This window comes from Coregonus lavaretus, assembly GCF_964263955.1.
Source record: "Coregonus lavaretus genome assembly, chromosome: 8".
NCBI classification, from domain to species: Eukaryota; Metazoa; Chordata; class Actinopteri; order Salmoniformes; family Salmonidae; genus Coregonus; species Coregonus lavaretus.
Genome location: NC_139995.1, coordinates 27,838,819 through 27,861,756, shown reverse-complemented (window position 1 = coordinate 27,861,756; position 22,938 = coordinate 27,838,819). Strand labels below are relative to the sequence as shown.

The window sequence follows — 22,938 nt, the reverse complement described above, 5'->3', positions numbered from 1 at the left end:
AACCTTGAGTTATGGTGATACATGTTTTCCATCCACATGGTCACACTGTCTGTTCTGCTGGGTTTATGGGTAGTTGTAGTCCCGAGTGGCGCAGTGGTCTAAGGCGCTGCATCGCAGTGCTAGCTGTGCCACTAGAGATCCTGGTTCGAATCCAGGCTCTGTCGTAGCCGGCCGTGACCGGGAGTCCCATGGGTCGGCGCACAATTGGCCCGGCGTCGTCCAGGGTAGGGGAGGGAATGGCCGGCAGGGATGTAGCTCAGTTGGTAGAGCATGGTGTTTGCAACGCCAGGGTTGTGGGTTCGATTCCCAGTATGAAAAATTAAAAAATAATGTATGCACTCACTAACTGTAAGTCGCTCTGGATAAGAGCGTCTGCTAAATGACTAAAATGTAAATGTAATGTAAATGTAGTGAGATGTTACGGTCAGGACTTTGTTTACAGCAGACTGAACACGGCAGCACATGGTACGGTGCTCAGACAGTATAGTATAGTATAGTATAGTATAGTATAGTATAGTATAGTATAGTATAGTAGACTTCTGATGAATCCAGAGGGACTGAAAAGTATCAAGACAGTCCTAAACCCATGGAACTAGAATTAGAGGTCAAGCGGTCAAGTTAATACATTATCAGAGAAGGATCCAGGACCCAACCTTTTTCGTGGATATGAGTAATTTTAGATGAGCACATTGTATTTTATTTAATTAATCAGAACAAACATGTTTGCATAAAGGGTGAGTACTGGTATACTGTATTGAGTAGTGTGTAATATAGTATCTTATCGTGTGTGTCTTCCTCCTTAGACTGATATCCAGGGAGATGGCTCGTATCCATGCGATCCACGCACACAACGGCTGCATCCCCAAACCCAACCTGTGGATCAAGATGAGGAAATATTTCTCTCTGGTCGCTACAGAGTTCACCGACCAAGCCTCCAACACCAGGTAAGAGGAACCTGAAAAGACACAAACACACTCCACACCAGGTAACCTGAAAACACACAGAGACTGTAAAGAAACTAGACCGAAGTTACACACACGCACACACACTGGCTCAGACACACTTTGGCCCATCTTACTCAGAAGGGTCTTTTCATAACCTGGTTTATTGTTCATACATACGCTGGCCAGTTACCTTACAGTCCTGTTCTCAGTCGTCTGTGTCTGGGTGGATTACACTTTATTCCCATGGTTATTAAGTCCTCTATACAGGCTCTTATGTAAGTGTGATCATAACTACAGTGTAGGGTAGATGTGGATTAGGGAGCCAGAGGTATGCATCGGGATATCAGATGTTTACATAACGCTTACAATTTATCAGCCTGCCTAGAACACCTTGGTAACGTAGCACACTGTGTCATTCAACTATCCTGCCTGCACCGTACACACACTACTATTCACACTCACACACACGTAGACTCAACAACTTTGCCCAGAGAAGAGGAGGCTTCTGCCTTCTTGAGGGTAGGTGCTGGTTGCTCAACTTGCTCCTATACCCAGCCAACAGCAGAGATCCTGGGCAGGCAGGGAGGAGAGCTGGGTGAAGCTCTTGGAGACAGGGAGCTCAGTAAGAGAGCGGTGGCCTGGGTACAGATGGTCCTCAGTGGGGATAGGCTATAGGGAGAAGCAGCAGTAGTAGCAGTTGGTGGTTGGTTACTGGTACTAGGGAGTATTCCCTATAGTAGTAACTGTTGCTGTACTACTAATGGATGAAGGTTAGAGGTGGGAATCCCTGGATAGAGAGTTAACACAGTGGGAGTCGGTCAATCCTCTCCTCCCCCTCTCCTTTCTTCTCTTCCTCTCCCCATCTCTTCCTCTTCAGGCTAACTCTGGATTAGCCCTTTAAGCCCATTACCACAGGAGAGTGGTCGCTCAATTGGCCGAGACAGTTACCCATGGAATGAACCCTTTCCTCTCAGCACTGCTCCACTGGGCACTCTCAGGGTGTATACAGTACACACACATTACCTCACTCTCTCTTACTCTCACACAAACACACATACAGTACACACATACACACCAGGGTTTCCGATAGGAAACTTTGGCGCCGTACAAGTGACCGGGAAGATTTTAATTTATCGGACATTTGAGAAATTGAATGGTCATCCATATGCATTGGCTGCGTTACCCATTAGGGTGTCCACCCACACAGCCAGCGCCATCAATAAACAAGGGATATTGACCAAATGAGCCACATTTACCTGTCCTTAAAAACAGCCTATAACAAATTACAAAAACACTATTCTTGTGTTTGGATGTGTAGCATATGCAGAACTTTATAGCATTTAGTTTTTACTTTCCTAAAACAATAATGGTCCACCTCACGGTTCAGATGTCAGAGATTTGAGCACTAAATGCATCAGGGCATTGCATTCATAGGCCTATAGGCTTAGGCGTCCACTGTATGATATTGATATAAAAAATATATATATACAGTGCCTTCGGAAAGTATTCAGGCCCCTTGACTTTTTCCACATTTTGTGACGTTACAGCCTTATTCTAAAATGGATTCAATTGTTTCTTTCCCCTCATCAATCTACACACAATACCCCATAATGACAAAGCAAAAACAGGTTTTTAGACATTTTTGCAAATGTATTAAAAAAATAAAAAACAGAAATATTACATTTACATAAGTATTCAGACCCTTTACTAGGAACTTTGTTGAAGCACCTTTGGCAGCGATTACAGCCTCGAGTCTTCTTGGGTATGACGCTACAAGCTTGGCACACCTGTATTTGGGGAGTTTCTCCCATTCTTCACTGCAGATCTTGGCTGTGTGCTTAGGGTCGATCACCTGTTCACCCCAGTCTGAGGTCCTGAGCGCTCTGGAGCACGTTTTCATCAAGGATCTCTATGTATTTTGCTCCGTTCATCTTTTCCCTCGATCCTGACTAGTCTCCCAGTCCCTGCCGCTGAAAAACATCCCCACAGCATGATGCTGCCACCACCATGCTTCACCATAGGGATGGTGCCAGGTTTCCTCCAGATGTGACGCTTGGCATTCAGGCCAAAGAGTTCAATCTTGGTTTCATCAGACCAGAGAATCTTGTTTCTCATGGTCTGCGAGTCTTTAGTTGCCTTTTGGCAAACTCCAAGCGGGCTGTCATGTACCTTTTACTGAGGAGTGGCTTCCGTCTGGCCACTCTACCATAAAGCCTGATTGGTGGAGTGATGCAGAGATGGTTGTCCTTCTGGAAGGTTCTCCAATCTCCACAGAGGAACTCTGGAGCTCTATCAGAGTGACCATCGGGTTCTTGGTCACCTCCCTGACCAAAGCCCTTTTCCCCCGATTACTCAGTTTGGCCAGGCGGCCAGCTCTAGGAAGTGTCTTGGTGGTTCCAAACATCTTCCATTTAAAAATAATGGAGGCCACTGTGTTCTTGGGAACCTTCAATGCTGCAGATATTTTTTGATACCCTTCCCCAGATCTGTGCCTCAACACAATCCTGTCTCAGAGCTCTACGGACAATTCCTTCGACCTCATGGCTTGGTTTTTGCTCTGACCTGCACTGTCGACTGTGGGACCTTATATAGACAGGTGTGTGGTTTTCCAAATCATGTCCAATCAATTGAATTCCCCACAGGTGGACTACAATCAAGTTGTAGAAACATCTCAAGGATGATCAATGGAAACAGCATGCACCTGAGCTCAATTTTGAGTCTCATGGCAAAGGGTCTGAATACTGATGTAAATAAAGTATTTATGTTGTTATTTTGAATACATTTGCAAAAATGTCTAAAAACCTGTTTTCGCTTTGTCATTATGGGGTATTGTGTGTAGATCTTTGGGGGGAACTTTTTATTTTTTTAATACATTTTTGAATGAGGCTTTAACATAACAAAATGTGGAAAAAGTCAAGGGGTCTGAATACTTTCTGAATGGACTGTAAACTTAGCCCCAGAGAGAGAGAGAGATCGAGATATGCCGGCGGCATACTATGACACCAACGTGTATTTCTTTATCCTTGTCAGATAGGCTACTGCATCTGCTATACAGATATAGGCGTACTGAAGGAGGCTAATATGTTAGTTTTCTATCAAAATATTTGTTTATAATGTTAGATTATAGGAGTAACTCTTGTATGCCAAGAACATTTGTACCTCACCTCAAGTTCAACTGTCGGAGTCAACTGCTCACTGCCTGCATATCATAGGTCTGCAGTATAATAGGCTAATAGCCACACCACAGCAAACCTTCACAAAAGTTTATAAACTTTATTAGGGTAATATCAAAAGTCAAGCCATTGTTTATACGGAAAATACGTGCAGAATAGTATATTGCGGCAAACACAACATTACAGTTGGAACTTAATTTGGCCAAAGAAAATGGCTCAACAGAAGAAAATAAAACACTTGCGAACTGGTTTAAACCTTCACAAAATGTTGAACAGGCTATATTGCAGCAATTACCAAGAAAGGCTAGTGCTTACTGTACCCAACAAATGACAGCAATAGGCTAATGATATTTATTTTACAACAGGCCTACTTATAACCTATCTTAAACTAAATACGGAGGACACAATTAAAAAGACAGATCAAACTTCATTTAGCCAATGAAAATGTTTAAACAGAATTAAACAAAACACATTTTGCATATTTAAAGAATTGGTTTAGATTAATCAATAGGCCTACAATGATAACAATGATATAGAGTAAAAATGATAAAACAAATTATAAATATGAAAAAAGTTCAAAAGTTCAAAAATTGCATCCTACCTGAATAGCGAGTTGCACAGTAGCCTGCATTTTGCTGCGCCAACGTTCTTCTTATCTTAGTCCTCTACAATATTAAAACTTGTCCATACGGAGGACATTCCCCTTGTAATAATATAAATAATAATAATATGCCATTTAGCAGACGCTTTTATCCAAAGCGACTTACAGTCATGTGTGCATACATTTTTATGTATGGGTGGTCCCGGGGATCGAACCCACTACCCTGGCGTTACAAGCGCCATGCTCTACCAATTGAGCTACAGAGGACCACAATAGGCATACTCGCTAACTTTCGTTTTACGTCAATGAAAAATACCTAATCTTCGCAATCAACAGTAGCCCAAAGCTCCTGCATGTAAGGCAGCGTGCAAGGAGTGAGAATCTCTACCCTTTTGAGATACAGACTAGTGTGTGCATGTCTTTTTTTGTTAATTCTACAAAGTCCCATGCACTGTTGTCCATACACTTTGGTGAAAACCTGTCAAAGCTATTTCATTCACTCTAAATAGAGGCAACTTACTGTTGTTTTTATTTAACGATGAACATGGTGTCCTCGACAACAGTCACAGGGAGGAAACGGAGACATGGATGTTTATCTGAAATTGTGGACTCCCCCCCCCCCCCCCCATCACCACCACCCCTTTCTCTCCAGGATCCAGCAGGAGGTGCCCAGCCAGGCAGTGTTGGAGCAGGAGATGGTGTGGATGAAGGAGCACTTGTCTCAGCTCGGCTCTCCTGTGGTGCTCTGCCACAATGACCTGCTCTGCAAGAACATCATCCACAACAGCAAAGAGAGTGAGTTGGTTACAGCAATGTTAGAACATCTTCCACACGGTTAGAACTTTGTCCACAACAGCAAAGAGGCCAAGGACATCTATAGGTAGAACTAGGGCTGGGGGTGAAATTGGCCAAATATCATATCACGGTATTTTTATAATTTTGACGGTATTTTATGTTTTTGAATAATACAAATTCTAAATGTGCATTATGAGTAGTGCGTGACCCTAGGGTGGCAACACATACATTCTAAGTGATTTCAATGGGTCTTTCTCCATTCTGATTGTTTTATACTGTTCAATTAAACAAAATACTTTCTGCATTTTCATCAATTTCTGCTTTTCCTGCACTCATTTCAGATCATTTCCACACTATGACGAAGGGCTGCACGATATTGGCAAAAAATCGAGGCATTATTTTTAACCAAATGTTGCAGTTGCGTTTTGACTTGCAATATAGATCAAAACACTTGGGTGAACGGTTGGGATCATAGAAATAGAATGATTATTATAATTTTATAGTTAGATTATAATAGTGGGCACTTTGAATACAGTGTTTGACAGGGAGGAGTTATTGTGACAGGGTAGGAACCAAAATGCTGGTCAGTGTTTCCTAGCGGACCCTATAATATTTGGCTACATTAAATGTTTTCTGTTAGCTAGCTAACATATTCATACTTCGCCTAATCCTCTTTGGTTGAGAAGATACTGTTGCACAAACAACATGCTGATTTAGGCCTTCACCATCACTGGTATCAGGCTGTATAGCTAGCTACGTTTGCTCTGACTAGCAATTAGTATTAGCGGCTAACACGATTTAGCCACAAATTGCTATGAAAATACAAACTAGCTGTTTGCAGATGTTAAAACAAACTAATAGTGTAATTATAGAACGCTTGTGGATTTATATTAACTCTTTAGAACCCATAGTGGCTGTCAACGGCTTCTCTTTAAATTACTATAGCGGCCGCGAACTGCCTTGTTTTTCTAACAATAATATCTGTGTCAATATCGCAAAATTAACTTTCTAACAACCTGTTGTCGTATTCGCGTGGCTGTTGTCATCAACCAGAAACCGCAAACAGGGTATGCTGTCGTTTGACATTTTAAAGTTTTTTTTAACTTCATTGCTCAAAATGATGGCGCCGAAGTAGACACAACTTTTCACTGTGAAAGAGGCTGCATCTATGTTGGTTGGTGATACTGATTCGGACACGTCCTTGCACTTTGAAAAGCGTCACTTTATTTTACTTCTGCTCTTTTTTTTCTCAACACTTTTTTTTGTTTTATTTTTACTTTTTTGTTTAAAATAAATGCACTGTTGGTTAAGGGCTGTAAGTAAGCGTTTCACTGTAATGTCTGCACCTGTTGTATTCGGCGCATGTGACCAATAAAATTTGATTTGATTTGATTTGATTTGAAATAGCTCTCAGATTAGCAAGTCATGATAACTTGGTTGGTACAGGCGAGCTCGAATGATTGCTCTCTGTCTCATGGAAATAGTTGCAGTGTTTAGCTGCATATAGTCAGCTAACTTGTTGGTTGTTTTGTCTTGTTTCTACCAATGTAATTCATAAGGAAACGGCCCAAGCTGCTAGCTAATTAGTTAGTCTTTCAGGCAAGAACTTGTGTGTAGCGGTAAATTTGGACTGCGCTCACGAAGCGTCAACCTCAGCTGTCACTTTCACTAGCTAGCCAAACAGATAACCAGCTAACTAGCCACCGAAATGAAGGCTAGAGTAATTAGTGTTTTATCTGTTGGGTTTAGATTATGGTTTGCTAGGTGCAGATACACTACATGACCAAAAGTATGTGGACACCTGCTTGTCGAACATTTTATTCCAAAATCATGGGCATTAATATGGAGTTGGTCCCCCCTTTGCTGCTATAACAGCATCCACTCCACTCATCCACGGCTTTCCACTAGATGTTGGAACATTGCTGCGGGGACTTGCTTCCATTCAGCCACGAGCATTAGTGAGGTCGGACAGTGATGTTGGGTAATTAGGCCTGGCTCACAGTCGGCGTTCCAATTCATCCCAAATGTGTTCAATGGGGTTGAGGTCAGGGCTCTGTGCAGGCCAGTCAAGTTCTTCCACACCGATCTCGACAAACCATTTCTGTATAGACCTCGCTTTGTGCATGGGGGCATTGTCATGCTGAAACTGTTGCCACAAAGTTTGAAGAACAGAATCGTCTAGAATGTCATTGTATGCTGTAGCATTAAGATTTCCCTTCACTGGAACTAAGGGGACTAGCCCAAACCATTATTCCTCCTTCACCAAACTTTATTTTTGGCACTATGTGTTGGGGCAGGTAGCGTTCTCCTGGCATCCGCCAAACCCAGATTTGTCCGTCGGACTGCTAAATGGTGAAGCGTGATTCATCACTCCAGAGAACGCATTTCGACTGCTACAGAGTCCAATGGCGGCGAGCTTTACACCACTCCAGCCGTCGCTTGGCATTGCGCATGGTGATCTTAGGCTTGTGTGCGGCTGCTCTGCCATGGGAACCCATTTCATGAAGCTCCCGACAAACAGTTATTGTGCTGACGTTGCTTCCAGAGGCAGTTTGGAACTCGGTAGTGAGTGTTGTAACCGAGGACAGACGATTTTTACGCACTTCAGCACTCAGCGGTCCCGTTCTGTGAGCATGTGTGGTCACTGAGTAAGGCCATTCTACTGCCAATGTTTGTCTATGGAGATTGCATGGCTGTGTGCTCGATTTTATACACCTGTCAGCAATGGGTGTGGCTGAAATAGCCGAATCCACTAATTTGGAGGGGTGTCCACATACAGTGCATTCAGAAATTATTCAGACCCGTTTACTTTTTCCACATTTTGCTACGTTAAAGCCTTAGTCTAAAATTGATTAAATTGTTTTTCCCCTCATCAATCTACACACAATACCCCATAATGACAAAGCAAAAAACTGTTTTTTTGAAATTTTTGCAAATGTATAAAAATGAAAATACGGAAATATGACATTTACTTAAGTATTCAGACCGTTTAGTACTTTGTTGAAGCACCTTTGGCAGCGATTACAGCCTTGAGTCTTCTTGGGTATGACGCTACAAGCTTGCCACACCTATATTTGGGGAGCTTCTCCCATTCTTCTCTGCAGATCCTCTCAAGTTCTGTCAGGTTGGATGGGGAGCATCGCTGCACAGCTATTTTACGGTCTCTCCAGAGATGTTCGATCGGGTTCAAGTCAGGGCTCTGGCTGGGCCACTCAAGGACATTCAGAGACTTGCCCGAAGCCACTCCTGTGTTGTATTGGCTGTGTGCTTAGGGTCATTGTCCTGTTGAAAGGTGAACCTTAGCCCCAATCTGAGGTCCTGAGAACTCTGGAGCAGGTTTTTATTAAGGATATTTTGCTCCGTTCATCACAGATGGTTGTCCTTCTGGAAGGTTCTCCCATCTCCACAGAGGAACTCTGGAGCTCTGTCAGAGTGATCATTAGGTTCTTGGTCACCTCCCTGACCAAGGCCCTTCTCCCCTGATTGCTCAGTTTGGCCGGGTGGCCAGCTCTAGGAAGAGTCTTGGTGGTTCCAAACTTCTTCCATTTAAGAATGATGGAGGCCACTGTGTTCTTGGGGACCTTCAATGCTGCAGAAATGTTTTAGTACCCTTCCCTAGATCTGTGCCTCGACACAATCCTGTCTCGGAGCTCTATAGACAATTCCTTCGATCTCATGGCTTGGTTTTTGCTCTGACATGCACTGTCAACTGTGGGACCTTATATATACAGGTGTGTGCTTTTCCAAATCATGTCCAATCAATTGAATTTACCACAGGTGGACACCAATCAAGTTGTAGAAACATCTCAAGGATGATCAATGGAAACAGGATGCACCTGAGCTCAATTTCAAGTCTCATAGCAAAGGGTCTGAATACTTATATAAGTAGGGTAAATGTCTAAAAATCTATTTTCGCTTTGTCATGGGTTATTGTGTGTAGATTGAATAAGGCTGTAACGTAACAAAATGTGGAGAAAGGGAAGGGGTCTGAATACTTTCCAAATGCACTGTATGTTAATATGGGCTATTTTTAGTTCTTTTCTGGGTTGCTTGTTTGTTTTTAGTGCTATTCTGAAAGGTTGATCCGAGATAGACATGTCAGTGACATTTACATTTGAGTCAATGGTACTGGGTGGGCTGCCCACAGTGGGCTTCTTCCTATGGCAGACAGTTTCAGTGCAAACAGTGGAATTAAATTCTATGTGCATATGATTATTGCAGATAATATCCTCGGAGCTAACAGTTAAAGGAACATAGATTAGAGTACTTACATTCACTGCACTTCTATAGCATGGCAAGGGGCCAGAGATGATTGTTCTCTTCCCTGTGCAAACAAGGGTGTTCAAGAGAATGTTGTAGTCCTTCAGTTCCTCAGATTGCCAAAAGCGAATGTTGTTAAAGCTAACTTGAGTGACAATGGTGCCAATATTAGAGTAGTAGTCGAAGCGGGAGTGTCGTTGGCTAGAACTGTGGGCAGGAGCGAGTTGACGTCTTGGAAACGGGCGCCTGGGTGACAATGGACCTCGGTCGGCCCACAGGCCGTAGGCAGGCCAAAATCTCTCACCATCGAGCTGCCCAAGACAATGTTGGTCGTGATGGAATACGATGCGGAAGGAAGATGGGGAACCGAACGGGCCTGCCTCTGGCAGGGTGGAGGAGGTATGCTTCGACTCATACCAACCTGACTCACTGCACATGTAGCAGCGCATGGCATCGGGATCCTCAGAGAGGTGGAGGAGGGCCCAAGACCTTGCTTCCTTTGGTCAGCGACCGGCTGAGCTGTGGAGGAGGGTGCCCCTGGACGGCTGCTGGCTGTTGGTGTACTCCATCAATACCAGTATATAGTAAAATACGGTATACCGCCCAGCTCTAGATAGAACAAAGGGATGTAACAATTCACCGATAGGCATTGGTTCCTGGTTCAAATGTTTAAGAAATGAGTGCATCTGTCGCGAGGGACCCCAAAACGATGCAAATGTAGCATGCATCTGTCAAAATCGATTCAAACATTATGAATCGCCGGTTCACAGATGTTTTTTGCTCAAATTACTTTCTTTCTACCTTCCGAAAATACCTCTCATCATTTTGACAACTGCATCCTCTCCTTCAGTGTCAAACTAAGCATGTAATTATGTTGACAGTAATTTTGCATGCCGAACAAACCCAGGAAATATCAGTAGCCTAGTCAAACTGCGTGCGGTGCGAATCTTCGTGCGCTGAGCAACGAGAGGTAGGCCTATTCCTGATCTGGCACATCTCAAAGTCATCTTCAGCATTCAAATGTTTGTAAAATGGCTTGCGCAAGATTAGGCTTTATTAATTGAGTGACAACTAATGTAATTTGCAAGGACATTTTTTATCAAATGCGCTGTTGAAAATTGTTTTACCAGAATAAAAGTAGCATACTACTGGAGACACAACTCTCATCTGGCTATAGGTAGGCTACATGCTGATCGGGGCTTAGGCGACATTATATTTTATTTTGATCAGGTTCACCATCTGCAATAGTTTTGGTAGTTTTGCTTGAAACAATTGGTATATATGGAAATGTTTGGATATACAGGGTGAATCACTTTTGCTACCCGCAATGCAGGGAGAAGAAACGGTCTAAACCATTCGATTATGGGTGAAATCCAAATTGTTGCTATAGATTCATTGGCTATGTCATAAGTTATTTTTTTACATGAATATTGATACATTACCATCTCTAACATTTTTTATCTGCAAAAATGACAAATAATACTGAACAAAAATATAAACGCAACAATTTCAAAGATTTTACTGAGTTACAGTTCATGTAAGGAAATCAGTCAATTAAAATAAATAAATTAGGCCCTAATCTATGGATTTCGCATGACTGTTGGTCACAGATACCTTCTTTTTTTTTTTTAAGGAGGGGCGTGGATCAGAAAAACAGTCAGCGTGACCACCATTTTGCCTCAAGCAGCACGACATCTCCTTCGCATAGAGTTGATCAGGCTGTTGATTGTGGCCTGTGGAATGTTGTCCCACTCTTCAATGGCTGTGCGAAGTTGCTGGATATTGTGCGTGAACTGGAACGCGCTGTCATACACGTCGATCTAGAGCATCCCAAACATGCTCAATGGGTGACATGTCTGGTGAGTGTGCAGGCCATTGAAGAACTGGGACGTTTTCAGCTTCCAGGAATTTTGTACAGAGCCTTGCGACATTGGGGCCGTGCATTATCATGCTGAAACACGAGGTGATGGCGGCGGATGAATGGCACGACAATGGGCCTCAGGATCTCATCACAGGATCTCTGTGCATTCAAATTGCCATCAATAAAATGCAATTGTGTTCATTTTTCATGGCTTTATGCCTGCCCATACCATAACCCCACCGCCACCATGGGGCACTCTATTCACAACGTTGACATCAGTAAACCACTTGCCCACACGACGCCATACACGTGGTCTTTGGTTGTGAGGCCGGTTGGACGTGTTGTGGAAATACTACACAGGGACACTAAGTCAATATTAAATTAATCATTGTTTATTATCAGCGCACTCGAGAGGTTCCAACAAACTTGATGCACCATAGTGAACGTCTGTCAGGAGCTCTAACAGGGCAGTCCCATTAGTTCCCTTATATACTGACAAGTTATATTTGCATGATTTAGCTTATTCCTCATTCATAATTAATGTTTGCTTCATTCATGTGACAGACCAATACCTCACGAGGCTTCTTCTCTCTAAGCTGAGACCTTGAAACTGAGATATCCCTTTCTCTAAACAAGGTTCTGGGCATACTGCCAAATTGCAGATACTGATAGTGAGGATTTGTTCAATCAGTCACTTGCATGAACACAGAAATTGGTTTATAGAAAAGCACAAACAGAACACAGAAATTGGTTAATAGAAAAGCACAAACAAAAAAATGACATTGTGTACTTTGAAGAATCTCAAATATATTTTGATTTGTTTAACACTTTTTTGGTTACTACATGATTCCATATGTGTTATTTCATAGTTTTGATGTCTTCACTATTGTTCTACAATGTAGAAAATAGTAAAAATAAAGAAAAGCCCTTGAATGAGTAGGTGTGTCTAAACTTTTGACTGGTACTGTACATACACACACACAAACAGGCACACACACTATCCAGCGTAGAGAGGCTCATGAGCTTCATTAGCAGCAGATTTTAATTTCTAATGGAAAATCTGTGTTTATGTAATAACTGCATCGAATCGTATTGCATCAATCTGAATCACATCAATTCGTTTCAAACTAAAACGTATCGTTCCTGTATGGTATCAGAGCCCATGTAACTAGATGCGTATCGAATCGTCTTGAAAAGGGAAGATGCAGATCTCTAGTAGAACATTGTCATCCCATAACCGCAAAGAGTCACAACTTGAAAAAAAAAAAGCCAGTAACTCTCCAATGCCAATGTTGGACAACATATTAGTCACATTATTACTCATATTTTTCTTCCATCCTCTCTTTTTTTTCCTCCAGGCCATGTCCGGTTCATAGACTATGAATACTCTAGTTACAACTATCAGGCATTTGACATCGGGAACCACTTCAACGAGTTTGCAGGTAAGAGGAGATACATGGGCTGTATCTTAGTCATGACGTACTGTACACCATATATAATATGTGTCTGTATGTTTTCAGGTATGAGTGAGCTGGACTATGGGCTGTATCCTAGCCGTGAGATGCAGCTGGAGTGGTTGCGTGTGTATTTGCAGGCATACAAGGCGTCCACTAAGAAAGGAGAGGAGGTCAGCGACCGAGAGCTGGAGACTCTCTACGTACAGGTCAACAAGTTTGCCCTGGTGAGGAACACACTGTCGCTCACACCACTGTGGTCACTGCTCGCTCACACACACACACACGTGTTAGTACTGGCTGATCAGTTTGGCCCTGTCTAACCGCTGACCTCTCTCTGTAGGCGTCACACTTCTTCTGGGGCTTCTGGGCTCTCATCCAGGCCAAGTACTCCTCCATCAATTTCGACTTCTTGGGGTAAGTACCTCTGTGCATGTGTGTGTGTGTGTGTGTGTGTGTGTGTAATGGTCCCTTGTGGAGTGATGTTAAAAGCTGTTGGTTGGCCTGTCTGCCTGTGGTGCATGTGAGTGAAAGGGATCTCTTAGTGTGAAAGACATACCAAAACTCACAGTCAAACTCTGTCGTAGAGCACAATTTCCACTACACACAGTTTCCACACAGTGAGAGATAGAAAGGGGAGCGAGAGCCTGAGAAAATTGTGAGAAAGGAGAGATGGATTAGAGAGAGAGAGCTGTCTTGTCCCTGCCTCCCCCAGGAACCTGCAGAGGTGAAACTGACCCACGGACTGGTGGTTTGAGTGTCTGCAACCCAATCAGTCCTGCAGTGACGACAGAACTGTCCCCCCGGTCACTCAGTGCCCCTGCCTGTATAGGTGGCATATTGCTCTGACAGTTTAGCAGCCAGTCAATGGGATCTGTCTGGGCTATTGTTAGGGCTGCTATTGGATAGTTGGTGCACTCATTTAGTCAGAATGGGTGTTTAACTCTCTCTTCTGCTCTCTTTCAACACTTCCTCCCTTCCTTCCCTCTCTCTCCCTCACACTCTTTCTCCCTCCACCTTCCATATTTTCACACTCTCTCCTTCAGCTATGCTGTGCTGCGTTTCAACCAATACTTCAAGACCAAGCCTGCAGCGATGGCCCTACAGATCCCAGAATGAGAGGAGAAGACAAGAGAAGAGAGACCCCATCACCGGCACTGACCAGGGGAGCAGACCCACTTTGAGCAGGAGAGGACTGGGCTGGGGAAGAAGGGTTGGGTAGGGCTGGGGATAGGGTACAAGGGTTGGGGTTAATGTTTAGGGCTGCGTGTATGGGGTTAAGGCAGGGGTGTCAAACTCATTCCATGGAGGGCCTAGTGTCTGCAAGTTTTTGTTTTTTCCTTTCAATTAAGCTCTAGACAACCAGGTGTGGGGAGTTCTTTATTAATTAATGACCTTAATTCATCAATGAAGTACAAGGGAACAGCAAAAACCAGCAGACACTTGTCCCTCCGTGGAATGAGTTTGACACTTGTGGGTTAAGGGGTGGGGTGCGGTGGGTAATAACATTAAGGGGACAGAGTGTGGATGGACCACAACATAAAATACTATTTAATTCCTATTCAACTCAGACCACCTGTCTCACCACTCAAGATTCCCCAAAACAGCCACGGTTGGTGTGTTTTCATTTTTTATCGTTTATTTATTCTGTGAAGAATTGATTGACCCAGTGAGATTCATTCCCCAGACAGACGGGTAGCTGGAACACTAGCTTTTGGTGTTGACATGGAGGACAGTGTGTAGACACAGTTCTGTATATGTGGGTTCGCTCTTTGGCTGTGGCTGCTCAAAGCGTGTGCTGTGAGACAGAGGGGGCAGTCATCGTCAACCCCCTAGCCCTTAGCTTTGGCACTGATCTAAGAGGATTTCTTTCGCAATATGGTAATGGGCCACCTTGAAATGAGAGTATATGGTGTACATCCAACTTTACAAAAGCTAGACAAAAAAGAACTTGAAAAAAGGTCCCACAAACTGAGTGAACACTTAAGTCCATTCTCTCATATCTACACAAAGTGCCTAGGGGCTAAGGGTTGATTTAGAACTGGCAAGTAGTTGCTTTGCAGTAAAGGGACCATCAATGTGTAGGGAAGAGAGGGGCTAGCCAGGACAGGTAGTTTAATAATGTCTGTGACGGCAGAGCATCTTCAGTGGCCAGGAGCAGCTTTGCGTCACTGATGCTAAACTTTAAACAAGGGCTCCGTTCTACCTCTTAGCCTCTTTTCCACCACTTTAGCTTTTATGGTTTTGGTGACACGCTCTGTTAAACTTTCCACTTCTCACAGACCACTCGGAAAATCACAACCTCAATCACCCCTGTCACACCCCTCCCTCTTACCCCTCTTCCTCCCCTTTCTCTCACCTCCTTCTGCCCTATATCGCTTCCTCCTCTCTCGTCTCTCTTGATTGGCTAAGGAGGGGAAGGGACATTTGCCTGATGTGCACATACTTACTGTAACATCCCAACCTCTCCCCACCCCCAATCCAGTTACAACTTCCCTAAAAAGGAGCCAAAACCTTATATAATGAGGTTACCTAAACCTCATTACCTAAACTATGTGTTAGGTCAGAGCGAGTCAAGGCTTCAAAGGGTCTGGGACCACTAATCCTGGTCTGGTGTTTTTGTTCTGAAGCTTGTCTGAGGATGTGAGTGAGGTGACCAAGGACAAGACAGCAGGAAGTCCACACTAAGCCAGCAGCCACTTCTCTAGCTGGCATCATGGCACACAGGTCTTTGGTGGGTCGCTGGACCAAAAAACTCCAACACCCTTCCTTACCCCAGGCAGCAAGCCCCTTTAGACCAGTTCTGACCTCTCCATCCAGGCATTCAGCCCTAGTTCAGTTTTTTCTATCTGAATTTTTTGTTATTCAGTGCTTTTAAGGGTCGCTTTAGCTTGTCTCTCATTCCTCACCAACAAGCCCTCTCAGATCAGAGGGTCAACATACAAAATGGAGAATAGAGAGGAGAGTCATGTTAAAGTATGGAGATACGGGTAACTTCCAAAATAATGGAAACGCTTGAGTAAATGAGGCATACAAAGTATATTGAATGCATGTGCTAACACACAGGTGTGGCTCCTGAGTTAATTAAGCAATTAACATCCCATCATGCTTAGGTTAATGCATAAAAATGGTGGGTAAGCCATTATTTTGGCTACCATGGCTATGCCCCCATAGGATGACAATTCCCCCATCCACAGGTCACGAGTGGTCACTGAATGGTTTGATGAGCATGAAAACAATGTAAGTCACCAGATCTCAACCCAATTGAACACCTTATGGGAGATTCTGGAATGGCGCCACCAACAAAACACAAACTTATGGAATTTCTAGAGTTCCAGACACTTGTAGAATCTATGCTAAGGCACATTGAAGCTGTTCTGGCTCGTGGTGGCCCAACGCCCTTTTAAGACGCTTTATGTTGGTGTTTCCTTTATTTTGGCAGTTACCTGTATATCATCCAACCTGTCCTGTGATTCCTCCACATGACCACTAGGGGGAGAAAGGGAGCTCTGACCCCTGCCCTCCCCTTGTTGTCTCCTGTTACTGATGGGGTTAATAATTCACCAGTCTGACAGAGGAGGGGACAGCAATCATTCAGCAGACCTTGACACTGTGGCTTACCAGCCTGAGCAGGCCAGCCCATAACTCTGGCCTGAAGTCAAGAAGGCTTTCTCGCCTGTCAGTCACTAACATGAATGAAGAGCGTTTTAATTTATTAAAATGGCCGCCAACACTATGAAGATGTTGAAGAGAAGGACTCGCTGCAGTTCTTGCCTGGTTGTTATGAGGAGTAGCTAGCCTCGTGTGCCAGGCCTCTTTGCTCCCCTAGCAGATGCCAAAATATGTTGTCTGGCAACGTGGTGAGACTAATGATGAGTCCCTGAGCACCCTCTTGGCTGGGACAGACTCAGAAGAGCTCACCTTTTAGTCCTTTGTCACTAGCCATACAGGCTGGGAGGGTAGATGGAGTAAAGCCGTTGTCACCAACTCTAGTCCTAGAGAGCAACAGTACAGATACTAACACACATGATTCCACTAATCAACTAATCATCGGTGTGTTAATGCTGGGCTGGAACAAAAGCCTGCACACTCTAACTCTCCAGGACCAGGGTTTTTGACCACTGGAGTAGTGTTAAGCAGAGCAGAACATCCACAACATAGCAGCAGATAGAAATGCAACAAATGGAATAGAAATGACTTGTACATATGATGTAGGATTGGGTCCATTCTATACAGTACTTTTATCTGCAACATTCCAAACCTCTTACCCCTCTGAGTCAGCGTTTTAGGGTTTTTATGAGTGAGTGGAGTTGGTTGTGAGAAGAACCTCTATTGTAGTGTTTCTTAAATGGATGGTCTAGGGCCTCTTGTAACAAGGTTTTAAGACCGTTATGGACAGAGACATTACCTTGAAAGGCTTTAGATTAGTCACAACTCCCCACCTGCTTTATGTGATATTTGCCAGTAGGCCTTGGGTTGAACTGAGAGGTGACAAGTGCTTATTGAAAGAGCGCAATTCATTCCTGTTTATCGTAAATGTACATATGTGAACGTGTTTCCTTTTGAATGGACCGTAACATTTCAATTGAAACTAAAACTGTATTCTCCTTTTAGGGTGCATATCAACAGTTAAAATGGATTCCTTTCCTAGTCTCCTTTCCTTCATCTGCACTGATGTGAAACAACTGGATGGATGGAAATAAATGAACCCACCATATTGCTTTCATCCTGTGTCTACAGATGCATGGTGATTTAAGGAGAGAAGAGTAGGGGAAGCCACTTTAGATGATTGAGACTGACCATAAGAGTATGAGGAAGATAAGGTGGTTGAATCGTAACAATGGAGGTTAAGATTATGTTCTATGCACCAAAGCACTCCTGGAGGTCTGTGTGGTTCCATTCAACTCAACTATTCAGAAGTCACTAGATGGCCAAACTAGAACAGACAGAAGTTAACTGATCTAGAACATCAGTTTCTTGTTCTAGGGTTTGGGTAAATGTTGCAGCAGGTAGGAATAAATTGGGGTTAATGGTTAAAATTATGTTTGTGATTAGAAAGCGACATAGCCTACTTCTATCCTTTTATAGCATGGCCTGATAGTGGTATTATAAATGAGTCTGCTTCCTGAACGCACAACCAAAAATGACCCTGGGTTTCATGGAAACGCACCAGCTTATTGAAGTGATGTGTGTACTACAGAAGGTTAAGCCTGCTTTTCTATTCTCAGACTTGCCTCCCATTCTGCCTATGCCCTTGTTAACTCCCCCATGCAGATTTTAAAGCTTTGGATAAGTGTAAATGATGATGCGTATGGCTCATACTACCATTTTGATAGGTTGGAGGGAGTTTCCACCATCTTTCTGACACCTATCCAATCCTCTCAGATCTTTGAGGGCAAGCCAACGAGGGCACATGGAGGGGAGCGAGTTGAAGAATCGGAGCCTACTCTAGGTCTACTACTGTAGGAGTAGCTATATTGCAGTAGAGTAAAGGAGTAGTACCATTCGCTACATCATATGCCTTCACCGGAAGAGCATTGAAAGAGTTAAGAGCTTTGATTTCCGTTATTATTATTATTGAGGGTGTCCAAGAAGGCGTTGCACACTTGCATTGTCATTCAATAAAGTAAGTTAAGGTCCCCAACTTTAAAAAGCCAATAATACATATGAAGGAACCGAGGTGTGCACTAATGTGGGACATGATTTTATTATTCTTGTTATTCCAGAATAGGATATGTGGAGGCTATGGAAGGCTTACATCCTGATGGTGTTTTTAGACTACAGATGTTTAAAGGAGGTATTTATTGGGTGAACCGGTAATTGCATTTCTTTCATGTTTTTCCTGTTTTTGTTTCTATATACAGTACATACCAAAATGGTTAGTGTTATAAGGCTTGCAGTTCAATTTAAATTAACTTGTGTGTGAATGTACTAAACTGACTTAACTTGAAAACCCACTGAACAGATAACTTTATTTTACTTTCTATCTCCATATGGACTTTTCCAAACATGCTTTTGACTGATTCTAACTGTTCATTAGAATCTGTAAAAGAGGGCCCAACATATCAAGATGTGTGTGTATGGAGTCAGCCACTCCTGAAGAGGACGCTGTAGCATTAAAGGCCAGCAGAGAGGAGACAGATTGTAAATACTGTAAGAAATACTGTGAAAATCTGACTGTACAGTGATCCTCCACACTTCTGGGAGAGTAATTTAACATGTCAGTAAATATTTCCATTAAAAAAAACAATGTCTGAAGAAAAATCAGTTGTGTATGCGTGTTATGGAAAGAACACTTGTATGGCAGCTATTCAGTTTCTATACCTAACAGACTTTTCTAATAGTATTTTTGAACAATAGCCACTCTCTGTTACACTGCTGGTGATGGTTTAACCTTGGTGGGGGGTAATAAGCTTTGACTTCACCACTCTAGTTTCCTGTGACCAGGCTCTCTGCCTCTGGTCTCTGGCAGCTGACCTGGCTCTCTTGCCCTGAGATGGGGAAGGAAGTAAGACAGCCAGGGGGGCTCCACTACGGAGGATATCCTCTACTAAAAACAACGCTGCAGCATCCTCACACACTACTGATGAGCATACAAACACTGACTCATGTTCCAACATCCTCTAGTAAAGTGGCCTCTCACTGCCCTCAAGACTACAGAGTGTCCTTTATAGCTAATGTCTATACAGTTGGTCAAGTAATTTGGCATTATGACTGATCTAGCATAACTAGAAGTTGCCTTCTAGTTTTACTATAGCCGGCTGATAGTTTGAAATCCTAAATGGCTGAATGAGGCGTCCCATGATGACTGGGTGGTTACCATAACGACTGGGTTGGAAAGTCACTGTGGTAACTTCCTTTGGGAGTCCGTGGTACAAACTCATTACTGGAATGCACTCCTGTGGGAAACAGCACAGGTGATTTCATCTGAGTAAGCAAAGGTGTACACACACAGAAAAATAACTTGGGCACAAATATAACCAATTTATTATTTTCTAAAAACAAACCACAACTTGGAAAATGTACACCTTTAAATTACACAGGCTCTTATAAACAAAATAAAGTCCATCTATATTTACATCAGCAGGTGTGACAACTCTTTCTCTGGGTTTTTCTGTAATTAGATAAAAAGGTTCCTCTGATATTTGTCTATGTACACAGTCCCAGCCTCTCCTAACAGTGCCATCCCCTTGGTTCTGGGTAGAAGTTGTCAGTAGCCACAGACCTAGGATCAGTCTACCCTATCCACATCCTAGCCTTAACATTTACCGGTGTAAATGTAAAACTGACCATAGATCAGTGTCCAAGTGCAACTTCATACTACAGTACTCCCCAATCAAGACCAAAGGTTTTACTGCAGTGTGACGGCAACTAACCACAGGCTTGCCTCTCTGTTAACATGGAGATTATACCAGAAATCTAACGTCTAACCCCTCTCTTCTGTACAGTACATTGTGATGAAGGCTGCATCCCAATAGTCTAAAGTGGCTTCCTACATCTTCACTGATCTGATTAAGGAAAGGAGAGGATGTGACGTAGGACTATTGAGATGGATCCCTGTTTGTGAAGCCAAATGGCCCTACAGTGACTTCTGACTGCAGTACATGGACAGAGAAACAGCTGTGGTCAAGACAAGAGGCCAGGATGTCAGGGTAGACACAAGGTGTTCAGGCCAACCTTTGAGTTCAATACCCACACGCATACACTAATAAACACATTTGTAAAACATTTTGTGACGAGTACATTGTAAACCCGGGTCCAAAATAAATTGATTGAAAGATACACACACACTTACATACAGCTTGTACAGAGAATAGAGAAGGAATAGATGAATCTAGAATAAGGGCTTGGAGGGGGTTCCTTAAACAGTTATCCTCATTACACTAGATGTAACTGCTGATAGACTATTTGTATCTCAATAACTGTGAAACATTGGGTGCATCTCGATAATGTAAAGGTAATTCCTCGTCTCCCCTACTCCACTTCAACTGATGTAAAATAACTTGACAAGTGAAAACCTCTCGCAGGAGGAATCTCCCCTATTGCTTTTACTTATCCTATGTTTTGTTGTCAGTGCATATGAAGGAGAGGATTTGAGGCGAGAAAGCCACTTTAGACTATTTAGGTGCAGCCTATGGGTCTGTTTTGGAAAGGAGATGAGGGTTGAGTGCAAGTGCATTCTGACAGAGTGTACTCTGACAGAGTGCACCTATGCTTGACCAGTGCATTGGCTAATAATGGGATTATTCAACCTCTATCACCAAAGACCAGGTCATGTGTAATAATTGAAAATAAAAAATTAAATAAAACATTGGTATTTCTATTCATTTCTAGTGATAGTAATGTGGGATATTTCATGATGTTGTGCCCATCCCAAACAGCAGAGGGCAGCACTCCTTCAGAATCACAATCAGATCTCCATAACACTGTCAGATATTTTTCATACCCTGGCCTTGATGTTTCAGGTTTATAAGGATAGGGTCATCTGATATTGATCTGTGCTTAAGGGAAACATCTATGTCAATGCCTGTAGGTGACAATGGACTGCCAGTCTAATCCAGTCAATCTCAACTCATTCCACATTGTAAATGTCCGCTACACATTGTGAATGTGACGGTTATCACTAGCTACACTCCTACCCTGTTGATAGGGTACGTAGCAGCAACATGAATAGCCCAATATCTGATATAATCTATGACCAATGGTCTTTTAGATTCAGCTGCCAGATTCATGTGTAAATGACACATACCTTTAATGTTGTAACAAACAACTGTCTCATAGTAACCGTAACCTGTCCAGCCAGTCAGAGAAGGATGGGCTCCTCCTCAAGGAGATTCCCCTGCTAGTCTAGCCCTAGGCTTGCCCTATTGGGGATTTCATTGTTTGATTGTGAACTATGGGGGAGAATGGGAAAGGTTTGACATGTAGGGCTGAATAACAGATACTGGTGGGCCTACAGCAGATTACCAACAACTAACGTCTGGGATGACAACATCCATTTGGAGAAATAAACATACACAGATGGGGCTGGTGTGTGTCTCTCTGTGCGTGTTTGATCCATGTCCGATTGTATTATTTTACAAGGGTGGGGCTTTTACTATAGTCTATTTACCATCTCTTGACACTCACTGATCTAAAAGTGAGGACTATTAGTTTAGACCCCAGTCTTCTGTGACCAGATCAGTGATTAGATAAAGAATGGGATTCATCTTAAGAGTGTTGGGACAGACGCAGGCTCTGCTGACATGGTCATATGACACACTTGATATGGTCCAAGATCCCCTTCTCCACACAGACACACCCCTTTTCATTCACTTCTCTACACACACACCTCTCGCTCTCTCTCTCAGTCAGTGAGGAGCACTAGCTCTCCCTCACTTCTCTCTCCTCTGTCGCTCTCCTCCCCCTCACTGTACGGCGGTCTCTCTTTCTCCCTCTCTCTGGGGAGAGGAGTGGGCGTGGCCTGTCCCTCAGGTCTGCAAATAGGCGGAGCCTCCAGCCCTCGCGGCAGGTAGTGCTCCAATAGCGCGGGGTGGAATGGCACCGTTGGCATGGAGACTGCCCCACCGCCACCTGGGTATTGGCCCTCGCCGGGGGCGTAGTGCAGCTGCTGCGGCTCTGATTGGCTGAAAGACAGGAAGAGATGGGACATTGGTGGTGTAACGTACGCCCAAATCATTGTCTAAATCTGAAAAGACTGGATAGGTGTTTGCCCTGAGACATGGCTGTATGTAGGAGTCTACCACCATGTCTCAGGACAAGTCCATACCCAGAGAAGAGGACTGTTAACAAACCACTAAAAGCTGCTGCTACTCAAGTACAATTTTACAGTCATATAGAACAATAGAGT

General features: G+C 43.4%; 2 protein-coding genes across 2 annotated transcripts in view; one reads left to right on the top strand and one right to left on the bottom strand.

Moving 5' to 3' along the window:
* Positions 1 to 14,229, top strand: part of LOC311134303 (ethanolamine kinase 1-like) — a 29,940-nt gene extending 15,711 nt beyond the window's left edge. The window contains exons 4-9 of the mRNA XM_084167938.1: positions 804 to 944; positions 5,371 to 5,513; positions 12,993 to 13,076; positions 13,155 to 13,315; positions 13,432 to 13,505; positions 14,135 to 14,229. Of these exons, the coding sequence (XP_084024064.1) occupies positions 804 to 944; positions 5,371 to 5,513; positions 12,993 to 13,076; positions 13,155 to 13,315; positions 13,432 to 13,505; positions 14,135 to 14,207 (676 nt within the window). The 3' untranslated portion in view covers positions 14,208 to 14,229. The remainder of the gene's footprint in view (positions 1 to 803; positions 945 to 5,370; positions 5,514 to 12,992; positions 13,077 to 13,154; positions 13,316 to 13,431; positions 13,506 to 14,134) is intronic.
* Positions 14,230 to 15,472: 1,243 nt separating this feature from the next.
* Positions 15,473 to 22,938, bottom strand: part of LOC311134302 (transcription factor SOX-13-like) — a 62,873-nt gene continuing 55,407 nt past the window's right edge. Inside the window, exon 14 of the mRNA XM_084167937.1 lies at positions 15,473 to 22,714. Coding sequence (XP_084024063.1) covers positions 22,435 to 22,714 — 280 coding nt within the window. The 3' untranslated portion in view covers positions 15,473 to 22,434. The remainder of the gene's footprint in view (positions 22,715 to 22,938) is intronic.